General features: G+C 51.1%; 1 protein-coding gene across 1 annotated transcript; it reads left to right on the top strand.

The window, feature by feature from the left end:
- The first annotated feature begins 10,886 nt into the window (after nt 1–10,886).
- Nucleotides 10,887–12,749, top strand: LOC118079224 (protein phosphatase 1 regulatory subunit 3C-like). Its single transcript, XM_035103253.2, has one exon. The coding sequence runs from the start codon at nt 10,887–10,889 to the stop codon at nt 11,751–11,753; it is 867 nt and encodes a 288-aa protein (XP_034959144.2). The 3' UTR covers nt 11,754–12,749.
- The last annotated feature ends 339 nt before the right edge of the window (nt 12,750–13,088 follow it).

The raw sequence follows: 13,088 nt of genomic DNA, 5'->3' as shown, positions 1-13,088 counted from the left end.
GCTTTAACTATATGGACCTTTGTCGGCAAGGTGATGTCTCTGCTTTTTAAGATGCTGTCTAGGTTTGTCATTGCTTTTCTCCCAAGAAGCAGGCGTCTTTTAATTTCGTGAACATCTGCAGTGATCATGGAACTGAAGAAAGTACGGTAAAATCTCTCACTGCCTCTCACTGATTGGTTCAAAATTGGGAAAGGAGTACGACAAGGCTGTATATTGTCTCCCTGCTTATTTAACTTATATGCAGAATTCATCATGCGAAAGGCTGGACTGGATGAATCCCAAAATGGAATTAAGATTGCCGGAAGAAATATCAACAACCTCAGATATGCTGATGACACAACCTTGATGGCAGAAAGTGAGGGGGAATTAAAGAACCTTTTAATGAGGGTGAAAAAAGAGAGCGCAAAATATGGTCTGAAGCTCAACATCAAAAAGGGATGGTATATGTCAGGATTGTTGCAGCTACTCTTGAGTAAAGACGCTCCAATCAGCTCTGTCTTTAAGAGCTTTATTGTGCATACTATTTACAGTGCAGAGACATCAGAAAACATGGCTGCCTAGTCTGATTCAGAACCCGGCAATGGCGCTTGTCTGCTTTTGCACCAGCATAATAGTTTGGGGACCCCCAAACACCGCCCCCTTGCCCTATGTCTGGGTGCATGACCCAATGTGGGCTGCGTGCCTTCTCCCGTCCTTTGGCTGGAGCGTTGCAGAGGCTCTGACACCTTGCTGCGCTGTCCTTCCTCCTCCAGCCAGCTGGGTCAGTGCCGAGGCTCTGACACGTCTTGGAGCCCCCTCTCCACTCTGCTCCATTCCTCATTCCCTCCTCCTGACCCGCTGCTAGCGCTGTCACTGAGCGAAGTGCTGGTCAGGATGACTGGGGGAGGGCCCCTGTAGGGAGTCCCCCTGACATCCACCCCCCTCATGCCCCCCTCCCCTCCTGAGGCGCACTGTGCGAGAGGCGAGGGCGTGAAGCCCAGGGAATCCATTTCGTCTGAGCCTGTGGGAGTGAATACCTGTTCCCAGTCAGTGGTCTGATACTGCTCGTCTGAGAACTCCCTGGGCAAGTTCTCCCCCTCCACCTTCGTGAAGCCTGCTTCCCACCCCCAGAGGGACCCCTGCTGGTGCTCTTCTTCCAGCGCCTGTTCCCCTCCAGGTGGAAAACCTTCCCAGTCTGTCTCCCTCTCTGCACTCTGTGGAAAATCTTGAAACTCTTCCTTGCTGCTCATGGGTGCAAAGACCTCCCATACCCAGAAACGTGGTTGTTTGGGTCTATGCAGAAACAGGGCATGGAACTCCTCCACTAAGTAGTCCTCCTGCACACAATCTGTCGGTACCCAAGCGTTGTTGGAAGCTGAAGCCCCCTCCCATGCTACTAGGTACTCCAACCTGTCTTCCCCCCCCCCCAGCAAGAGTCCAGAATCTCCTTGGCTTCATTGACCCCATCCTCCCCAGTTCCGGCGGGGGGGGGGGGGGTTCCGTGCTTTCCCTGGACCTATGCCTTCCCTATATGGTGAGAGCAGGGATCTGTGAAACACGGGGTGGATCCTCATGGACTTGGGCAATTCCAGACAAAACGCCACTTGATTGACCTGCTGCAAGACCATGAAGGGTTCCAACCTTCTGGGATCCAGTTTCTTGCACCTCCCCACTGTGGGGAGCCCTTCGGAGGACAGCCAAACCCTATCCCCCTCCCTGATGACCTCTCCCGGTCTCCGATGACAATCCGCCCCCCTCTTGTAAGCCTCCTTGGCCCTTTCCGGGTTCTCCTTGAGTTGCTGGTGTACCGTCTCAATTTCCTCTGCCCAATCCTCTGCTGCTAGACCGTCCTCTGCTTCCACCCCTCCCCCTGGGAAGGCATGTTGGTCACACCCATAATTGGCTTTAAAGGGTATGAGGCCCGTGAAGACGTGCATTGCGTTGTCGTAAGCGAATTCTGTTAGGGGCAAACGATCCACCCAGTCTGTCTGCCTCTGGTTGAAATAGCCCCTTATGTACTGCTGGAGGATCGCGTTGGCCCTTTCCCCTTGGCCCATTGGTTTGGGGGTGTCTAGCGGTGAAGAGGCTCACTTCCACTTGTAAGAGGCTCATGAGCTTGCGCCAAAACCGGGACGTAAATTGCCTTCAGCAGTCTATTATCACCCTCGAGGGCAACCCATGCAGCCTAAAAATGTGGTCCCCGAACAGCTTCGCAGTCTCCTCGGCCGACACCACCCGTGTGCATGCTACAAAGTGGCACATTTTGGTCAGGAGATCTATGACCAGCACGGCAGTCTTGCCGCGAGATGGGGGCAGGTCTGTGATGTAATCTACGGACACCACCTCCCAGGGCCTACTGCAGGTGGGCAAGGGTTCTAACAGTCCTGCCGGCGGTGCCCTTTCCCCTTTTGCCCTTTGACAAGTGTCGCACCCCCTGACATACTCCCTCACGTCTTCAACGTGTTCTGGGCAAAAGCATCTTCCACAGTGAGTCTGGTGAGTTCCGCTTTCCCAACCACCGCCCGCCCCCCCAGTCCATACCGACTGGGGAAAAATGTTCCGGGGCACCGGTGGTTCTTCCCCCCTTTCTGGATAGGGCATCCGCCCTGACGTTCTGCTCCCCGGGGATGTAGTGGATGGAGAAGTTGAAATCAGAAGAACTCTGCCCATCTGATCTGTCGCTGATTGAGTACTCTGGCCATTCTCCAAAACTCAAGATTATTGTGGTCAGTACACACTTGAATAGGATGACGGGCTCCCACCAGGAAGTGTCACCAGTGCTTGAACGCCGCGTGAATCGCGAGCAGTTCCCTGTCAAAAACAGTGTAGTTCTGGTTCAGCTTACTGGAGAAGAAGGCGCATGGCTTCCAGTCCCTGTTGGCGTCCAGCTACTGCAGCACAGCGCCAATCTCTCGGTCCGACGCATCCATTTCCAGGCGCAGCGGTGCATCTTGGACCACATGAAACAGGTGTTGTTCCGACGTGAAATCCTCTTTCAGAAGTTCAAACGCGCGCTGCGCCTCTTGCGTCCACTAGAACCTCTTCTTGCCTCGTAGGCAATCCGTGATGGATGTAGTGACATGGGAGAAGTTCTTAATGAACTTCCGATAGAAATTTGCGAAGCCCAGGAGACGCTGGGCGTCTTTGCAGGTCCTGGGGCTTTGCCACTCCAGGATTGCTCTCACCTTCTCCTTGTCCATCGCCAGTCCCTTGTTGGAGAGCGTGTAGCCTAAGAACTCCACCTCTGGCGTGAAACAGGCACTTCTCCAGTTTCACGTACAGGTGATGCTCCTTCAGGCATTCCAAGACAGTTCTGACATCCTTCCCGTGCTGTTCCAGTGAGTCCGAATATATCAGGATCCAAGAAAATCACACAGTTCTTGAACAGCAGCAATCCCAGGACGTGGTGCATGAAGGCTTTGGAAGCAAGCAGGTCCCCCCTGCAAGCCGAATGGCATAACCAAATACTCAAAGGCCCCCAGCAATATGTGGAGCCAAATGTGAGGGACCGCTGCTGCCAGCCCAAGACGGGGTGGGGCAGACAGGGTGGTCACGTGAAAAGTCAGTGTCTCAGAGTGCCTCCCAATCGTCATTCTCATTGGGGGTGTCTGGTGTGTGATCTCCCCCCCCCCAGCAATTCTCTCCCGCTAATGGTTGAGACGCAGAGAGTCCAGGGGTAGAAGGTGGAGCTGATGCTGTGCTGCAAACTCCTGAGGAAAAAAATTGGCACTGGCCCCCGAATCTAAAAGGGCCTCAAATTCCAGGGGGTATCCATTTGGCAATTGCAGTGTCACTCCTGCCACAATGCCCGCTTTGGGTGGGGGCTTTGTATATCATTTAATTAATGATAATAATAATAATAATACTCACCTGATTGTAGGAACACAGGAAGGTGCCTTACTCAGTCCATCTACCGTGTTTCCCCTATTTTGAGACGTAGTCATAAAAGAAGCCGTAGCAGGAATTTTAAGGATTTGTGAAATATAAGTCATACCTCTGCGTCACATGGAGCAAGACCGCCGAGCGCCCCAGCCAGCTAGTGGTACCCAGCACGCTGGCCGCGGCAGGAGGATGAGGCAGCCTTCACGCACCGGATCGAGGAAGCAGCCTGCCCAGCTGCCTGCCCAGCAGCGCTGCACAGAAGCACTGCCTCCTCAATCCAGCACGGCACTGCTGGGCGCTCCTCGATCTGGCACTCTGCGCGGCGCTGATTGGCGCCGACCCGGCAGGCCGCCTCCTCAAACCAATGCTCCGTGCGGCACCGCTGAGCACTGACCCGGCAGGCAGCCTCCGGGATCCAGCAGCTGCGGTAAGGATGTACTGTACTTACAGTAATAAAAAAAATAAGACACCCCCCTGAAAATAAGCCATAGGCTTCTTGAGTAAAATATAAGACTGTGTCTTAAAATATGGGAAACATGGTACCTCAGTATTGACTGGCAACAGCTTTCTTGGGTTTCAGAAATTAAACTGGGGCAAAGTAGGTGCCACACTGCTCAGCTGTGGGTCCTTCCCACAAAGCATCTTCGGATGCCCTTGTTTCTGATGTTGCAGTGGGGTAGAGTGGGGACGTAGCAAGAAGTTTGAGCCAGCGGAAGCCTTTGGGCAATTTGCTTCATTGGTGGTCGGCATGGTTAGCGTGTGGCGAAGGAATGGCCTCTGCAAAGGGGGCAGTGCAGGGAATTCTGCGGAGTGCTTTCCCCTGGACTTTCTCGTGGGCATTGGGAATCCCTCTGACCCAGCATATGCTCGTCTAGGTGGACACTTGGGAGAGAGGGTGGAGCATGGCAAGCCGCTGTTTTTAGCAGCCTTGTCTCCTGTGTTCATGTCAGGGCTGCTTGCCTGGAGGATTAGCCAGTAGCACGAGGCTAATTCAAGGAAGTGGGGGCCTTGCTTTTCCAGTCCAAGGTCTGCTAGAGGCCAGCAAAGTGCCTTGAGCATAGCAATCGACCTTCCACAGTCAGGGCACTGGCTCATCTAGATCAGTATTGTTTACACTTTAAGGTATGAAAGCTGTGCTTTTTTGGAAATTTTCTCATGCCAGATCCCTCACTGATGGGCAAGGTACGCTTTGTCCTAATTTGATGCAATTTGGTTCAGCGGTTACGGAGAAAGGCTGTGACCTCTGCGCGTGCAATGCCTACATTTGTAGATATAGATATAGATATATTAATATATCTATATTTATATCTATAAAAAGGTTAACACACACTTGTTAACCTTTTTTCCTGATTATTTATTTTATTCTGGTTGTAAACTGCTTTGAGGATGTAAGTTTGTAATCAAGCAGTAGATATGTTGCTGTTGGCATCCTCCTGTCTCAAGAGACAATGGAGTGCACCTCTGAGGGTGAAGACCAAAGGAAAACATGGCAAGATATTTAGCACCAGCTTGGCTGTAGGAGTTGCTGTAAGGAGGCGTGCCGCCCAGGTGCCGCCCAATTTCCCCACCTGAGGGACTCTGCTCCCAAAGAGGCAGCAGAGCTTTTGGACCAGAGTTTCCCTTCTAGATTATTATTTCATTTCTATACCACTTTATATTTTTAAGAAAAATCTCAAAGTGGTTTACAGCATATTAAACATCAATAAAACAATGCATAATCAAATATTTCTGAAGAAAGTCAAATATAAAGTACACAGTCAAAGCAACACAATTAACAGGAAACGAATATACCATCTCAAAGATTTCAAAATAAAACATTACAAAGCAGGTCAACTAAATAATACATATTTAACACAAAGTTAACAAAAAACAAAATCTTAACCATTTCAAAAGAAAATATTGCTAAGTGAAGTCAAATATAAAATGCACATTTAAAACCGCATAATTAACAAGAGAATAAAATATTAAAAGCATGAGACTGCTATTTGGCAGGCACAAAGATTGGGCAGAAGAATCCAATAATTAGGATTTGTTGCCAGGCATAGCAATGTTCCTTTGGCCTCATGAGGAGCCTCTTCAGTGGGGCTGGTGAGCCTGGGCCCCACCCCCTAGGCCAGGGGGAAAGCGCCTTGCAGGGAGCAGCCTTAACGACTCAGCCAGGCAATGGGACACCTTCCCAAGTGGATGAGCTCCATCTGCCCTTCACTTCCCTCTGCAGCACTTGCAGAAACTGCCTTCTTGCCTGTTGGACCCACTCTTGGGTGGAATCTGCACATATAAAAACGTTATGGAAACACTTTTTAAAAAAGCATTTTAAAAAATACAGTACATTGAATTTTCCATACGACTCACTATCGCCATCTAGTGTCTCATTGTATATTGCACCTAAAACGTTTTGTTTGCAGTTGTATAGCGTGAGTCCTTGGTCTCATCTGCTCAATCCCATCAGATCCCCTCACCTGGTTTAGCCAGGCAGTCAAAGCCGTACCCAGGTGTGGCTGCTGTCCCCTTCTGACATAACAGCTTCTAGGAGCCACAGATGAGAGCTAAGTGCAGGGTGGGAACCAAAGGTGGGCAAACTACTGCATAAGTAGCAGGATGTGTCCCTCACCAGAAATACTACCCCTCTGCTAACACCCTGTAGATCCCAAGCAGTATATAAAATTTCCTAAACAAAGGTGCCCACCTCTTTTACAGGCTTTGCCAATGCAATGCTTCATACTGGGCAGGCCTGGGCCCTAAATGCAGCCCTCCAGGGGAGTCTGCCTGGCCCTCTGGACGGTCCCCAGGCCATGCCTCACTCTAGCCCTGCTCCACACCCTCAAAGGCCTTTGCCTAGCTGATAAGTGTCCTTAAACTGGGAGGACACCACTTTCCTGCCAGGATGGAGAAATGGGTATTGATGCCACGGACCTCATTTTTGCACAGCTGGTATGTCTGCTGCACCAAGGTAGGAGTTTACACATGTTGGCATGAGGCCGCAGAAGGTTGCCTATGGGCAAATAGACTCCCTGGCCTGATAAAGGTTCCCTAACCCTGTGATTGGCGTGCTCTGGTCCATGGGGTCACGAAGAGTCGGACACGACTAAACGACTAAACAACAACAACCCTGTGACACAGTTTCCGAATAAGGTTGCCACCTTTTTTGCATGCGAGGCAAAAGTTCAACACTTCCCAACCTGGGAAAGGGTGAAGGAAAGCTTTGCAGGTGAATTGCGGTTCAAGGACCCGCCCCCTGCAAGAAATAAAGACACAGTGACACATGGATTTGAGTTAATGGGTAAAATAAGGCCACAACTTTATTGGTTAGAACAAGTGAGAGGTATTGGCTTAGGCATTGGACTCATTAGCAAGCGTGACTCCTCCCCGCTCGGCGGGGGGGGGTCATATCAGGTTAACACCCCAAGGGAGGAGCCTGTTGATGCAAATACAACTGAAAGCTCCCCTGGTGTCACCGGGGGTCGTGCCATGGCCCTAGCCACCCGCAGGGCATCGGACAGGATCCACGACCGCCGGATCCCTTAAGGGGATACCCCTATAAGAGGAGGGTTGGATGATGGCCGCAACGAGTCCTCGAACACACCAGACAACTCCATATTCCAATTCCTACCGCCAAATACCGAAGAAGAAGTTGTGACGAATTGCTACGAGGTAGGCGAAAAAACCAAGAGGCCGGTGCCAATTAGCCAATTGGATAAAAAACTCCTACCAGGCCCCTTGGGCAACCAAAGGCGACCAACCGAAGTCCATAGCAAGGTCAAAGCGAACACCCTAAGGGAAGACCTAAAGGGAGGGTGGGTGGGAGATTCGATGAGGAGCAGCAGCAAAAGGGGAGACCTGGAGGCTGCCACGCTCTTTTTGAAGCAGGTAACCCCGCCCACAAGCTGGCCCTATTGGCCAGCCAGGGCCCTGAGCGCGGCAGCAGGTATAGGTGGAGCATGCTCCCCTGCTCGGTGTGGGTCCCGCCCGCAAAGTCCCCCCTCCCTGATCTTGAAAGATGGAAACCCCTCTGTGGCTCTTTGCAGCATTGCCTTAAAGTTCAGCCCCCTCCCCTTCCAGATCTAGCCCTTTTAGCAGCCCTGCCTCCATCTGACCCACAACGTCCTACACTTATCACAGCAAAGCAAACTGCTGGCCCCTCTAGTAAGCCATGGGCTGCCTCCTCCTACATATTTTCAGGTCATGCCCTGTTTTTGCACTGTCTCCCATTTTACAGCTAGGGGAAACTGGGGTGGAAAGGGAGCTGTTTGTTGTGTTTATCACATTTACAGGTATATCCCAGCTTTTTCTACAGGGTGGCATACCCTGTTCTCCTCTTTGTTTAATCCCCTCCGCAATCCAGTGAGGCAGGATAGACTGAGAGGCAGTGACTGGCCAGAGCCCCGTGACCTTTGGGGCCAAGAGCCCTGATCTCCCAACTGGCATCCCATGCAGATTCTGGCCCACGGACGATTTTGCCATAATAAACTTGCTTGTATTTGTGGCACTACTCCTACCGGTAGCTGTCCGTCTGTTTTTTCTGCTGCGAAACCATCGTTCACATGCCTGCCTCTTTGGAGACGTATTGGTGAGGGAGAACCATGGCCTTCCGGAGCAAAGCCTCTCCCTCCCCACCCCACGAATTATTTCTCCAGTGCCACATTTTGGAGCCTTAGCTGCAAGTTCTTCCCTGCTTATAGAAATGCGCTCTGCACGTGCTCTAGGGCAATAGCTTTCCCCCCAGGGGTGAGCTGTTGCATGTAAACCACGTTGTGGGTTGCCTGTTTGTTACCTGTCTGTCTGGGTTGCTTTGGGTTGCGCTGAGCAATGCTCACGAGCCTCTGCTCCTCCTCTTCCCCGCCCAGCCGGGGCGAAGACCTTGTTCCACGCGCACGTGGCAGAGTTGGGTCAGGTGGAGGGGCGTGGTCACACAGGCATCGGCTCCTCCTCCCTTTCCAGCGTCTACATTCATTTCTTCCTTCCTTCATTCCGGGAGCGCTTCAAGCCCACGACGCGGGACAGTGGCTGCAGGCGGCGCGATGAGCTGCGGAGAGTGAGTGTCGTGGGAACGGGACACACGTACAAAGGAAGGGGGAGAGGGGAGCGCAGCCTCTCCCCTTGAGGTCTGCTGGGCGCAGTCTGGAAGGAGGCTCTGCCCATAAATGGAGTCCCATGGAGGCAACTTTTCCCTTCCTAACGTTCCTAACATCCCCAGGGATGCGCTTTGAGATGGATACCTGCTTCGCTGTTCAGATCCTGGCAGCTCCCGTTAGGTCTGGGACAGAGCCCTGGAGTGGAGAGGGAAGCCTTGCTCGGAGACACCTCTGGGCTGACCCTGGGGTCCCGTCGGGGGAAACCAGGGGGGTGGGGTATAAATAAATAACAATCTGAAACATCTGGAGGGCACCAGGCTGGTGAAGGCTGGAACTGAGGCTGCTGAGCCAGATTGGCTACACTGATATTAATAGCACTTTGTGGTATAAATCGAATTAAATGAATAAATTAAGTAATCATCTCAGTATAAGGCAGCTTCCTTTGGGTCACAGGATTGTCTTTCTACTTCAGTGTAAATTGGGGGTTGAGCCCACAAGAGGGGAGAATGGGCAACACTCAAATGCTGGAGGCCTGTTGGAGGGACCTCCTCCAGGTTTTCTTGGTAAAGCCACCCTTAGGAAGAGCCCTGTTTTTGGAGGTGAAAATGTTGCAGGTCTGACCATACAGGTCGGGAGCTGAATTCAATAAAAAAGCATTTGCTCCTTATAAGAGTGAGGGAGGTGGTAGGATTGGTCATGGGGTCGCCAACTTCTCCATGGAACATTGCACCCTGTGTCTTATAAGACCACTTGCAGTGTAGATTTTAGCAGGGAGTCAAGCTTATCTCTGTGCTGCAAAGAGCCTCTTCTGAGTTCTGGGCATCAAGAAATTGCTAAAGGCACAAGAGAAGTAGCCCCTTGAAGTCAGATGGCACTGGGATTCCCTTATTTGGCTGCATGCACATCATAAAGTTAAAGCACCCACCCCAAATAATCCTGGGAACTGTATTTGTTGACGGTGCTGGGAATTATAGCTCTGTGGGAGGTAAGCTACAGTTATCAGGATTTGGGTGTGTGTGTGTGCTTTAAACAGATGTTGTATGTGCAGCCTTAGAGACTGACCATTGATTTTGTTCTGATCTTTAGCCATGGTGCAAGTTGGCTTAACTTTATCAGCTGCTGTCACACTGATGCCTTGGTGTGATCCCTGTTGGCAAAACCCAGGTTCAAATCCCTGCTCCCTGGTTGGCCTTGGGCTAGTGTCTATCTGCCTGCCTGTCTCTCGGCTTAACCTACCACATAGATAAAACAGTGTGAGGCAGCCATATCCACTGCCCTGATCTTCTGGGATGAAACATAGGAATATAGCCTATGTGTCTGAGTGGTCGAGTACCAGCTTGACCAATCCTTGACATCTCCACCTAAAAAATCTAACATGGGTAACTTCCTACTGAAAACCTGTAACTTTCCATACCACAAATATCCAGAAGGTTATTGTTGTTGTTTGTTGCCCTTCTTTTGTTCTGCTGTAGTACACGAGTGCCCTTCCAGACAGCAAGAATGCGATAGCACTGCGGAAGAATTGCAGAACAGATAATAAAGCTGAATGATGTGTGGACAGTCCAATATAAATCCACCATTGATGTGCTATTATTGCATGAGTGGCATCTTGTAGAAGAAGGCTGCAAATCAACAACAACAAATGTCTGGAAGGGGCCCTGAGTGGTTGCAAACTTGCCTTTCTGCTATTTTGGTACTTGTATATCTGTCAGAAGGCTTTTGTGTGCATGCACCAGCCTCCAATCAAAGGTATTGGGAGTGAAATGGATGCTCGCATTCTGTACTACATAATCTGTCTGGAGTTATTCCCCCCCCAAAAAAATATATATATGTATATTAATAATCTCTATGTTGAGCTAATCTCTGATCTCTGATCCTGGCTAGGTGCTTCTACGTGAGTCCCTAACTCCCTCTCTGGCTTCCAGCCTTTTCCAGGTGTTCAGCACGCATGCGATGGTGCCCCGAGCCACCTCCGTTGATCGCGCCATGAGGCTTTGCCTGAGCCACACCCCTCCCATTCGCAAGCTGCTGGATTCCTATGAGGAGCTGCGGGAGGGTCTTGGGCACCAGCCTTTGCGCCCTTGCCTGAACATCTGCCTGGAAGGGGAGAGGCAAGACACCGTCCATGGCAAGAAAAAGAAGAAGGTGGTCTTTGCCGACATGAAGGGCTTTTCACTCACGGCTGTCCACATCATCTCCAAGATTGAGGAGGACCTGTGTGATTTGCACCAAGCTCTGTCTCACCTGACCAACTTCCGGAACAAGCTACGTGGCTCCCGTCCTGAGACAAAAAAATACATGCTGGATTTTCCCCAACCTTCTGCTGATTATTTAGCCTTTCGCAACCACTTGCAAAGCAGCTGTGTGTCTCTGGAGAACTGTGTGATCCAGGAGAAGTCCCTTTCAGGGACCATCAAAGTCAGAAACATCAGCTTTGAGAAGAAAGTGTACATCCGCATCACCTTTGATTCATGGAGGAGCTTCCGTGACATCTGTTGCCAGTACATGCCCAACACATACGGCCTCACCGACACGGATGTCTTCTCCTTTGAGGTGACCCTACCAAAGTCAACAGCTCCTTGTGGGAATATTGAGTTCTGTGTTTCCTTCCACTGTGGCCAGAAAGTCTATTGGGACAACAACCACAGGAAGAATTACAGAATCCGGCCCATAATGGGTCCTTCCCCTCCCAGTGCACACTCCCGTCTGGCAAAGGGCACCTTCATGGCTGGCGAGCCCCTGGGCACCTCTCGCGCTGCCGCTCTGGTCCTCTCTCGCTTGCACACCTGGAGGCGCTCCAATGACCATGCCTACTGGTAGGGATGCTTTGGACTGAGCTCTTTCGGCTGAGCTCCAGATCATCACTCTGACCTATTGCTCTCCTGGTGGCTCTTGCAAAGACCACCTGTGGCCAATGCCACGTGCCGGGTCTATACTTTGGCAGTGTGCAATTTGATCTTCATTTGCAACCAAGCTATAAGCTCTTGAGGTTCATGGAAGAATTGGGGATGGCTGCACCAGAGAGACTTTGACGGCCAGAAGCTGTCCAAATTGGAGGTGCAGGACAAGGAGAAAGCAGGCTCTCCCAATTATTCCACTGCAGATCGGAACTGGACGGAACTCCCAGATCTGGGAGGAAGCTTGCCTGGTTTCATCAGCATGGATTAGAAAAACTGTCTAGAACTCCTCATAGCACCATATTGGTTCTTAGCCCTGCAGGCCATTCTTAGATCAGGAGTGGGGGAGCTTTTTCCTGCATGAGGGCCTAGTTCCCTTCCAGGGAACTTTCCAGGGGATACATGCCATTGGTGGCTGGGGCCAGAAGTGCAATTTCTACATGCCCTCATACAACCCCTTCTGTTGTCCATCCATTGTCATTGCTGCCCTGGGCTCCTTTGGGAGCAATTATTAATAATGTCAAGCAAGTTCAAGGACACATTCCAGCCAGGCAACAACCCTCAAAGAGGGCCAATAGTGGGTGGGGAGAGGGGTTCTGATCTGCAGAGAATCCTGAAGGTCAGAATGAGAGGCTGGGAAGGCCATATTCTGGCCCCGGTCCAAGGATTCTTTGCCCCTGACTTCTGTCTGCCTGTCTCTCTCTCTGACTCCCCATATTGCAATAAAGGTACTGACCTACCTTACAGGGTGGTTATAAGGATTATGCACGTGAAGAGTTTTGCACATCTAATATCTCCAACCCTACATGCACCTACCGGAGAGCAAGTCCCTTTGGCAGGACTGACATCAGGAGTAAGTGTGCATAGGATCTTGTGCTGCATAATGCTAATGTAAATGTCAAATTGTTATTAAATATTGTTCCTGTGTAGACCCTGAGTGATGCTGCCAGTCTGGCGACTGCAACCCATCCCCTTTTCCCTTGAAGTGAGCAACGGGTTAGGAGGTGCTTCTAAGCCATCCTGGGGAAATGTGCCTTGCTCTCCATGTGACCCTGACTGGATTTGAGCTCCAGCGGCGGGAAGTGCAGCTGAAAGCCCACAAACTGGGGGGTAACTGGGTGTGATGGTAGCAGGTCTCTGTGTTACAACCTGTGTCTTCTGGGAAAGGAGCAGTGGCAGAGAAAGGGGTGCTGAGCCCTTCCCCTGCTTGCTGCAAGCACTGGTGCCAGCAGTCAGTACCAAGTAGGGGCCCCATTGC

The sequence above is a fragment of the Zootoca vivipara genome, chromosome 6 (genome assembly GCF_963506605.1).
Source record: "Zootoca vivipara chromosome 6, rZooViv1.1, whole genome shotgun sequence".
Taxonomy (NCBI): domain Eukaryota; kingdom Metazoa; phylum Chordata; class Lepidosauria; order Squamata; family Lacertidae; genus Zootoca; species Zootoca vivipara.
The sequence above is the reverse complement of the archived record's forward strand: the minus strand, read 5'-3'. Positions and strand labels throughout refer to the sequence as shown.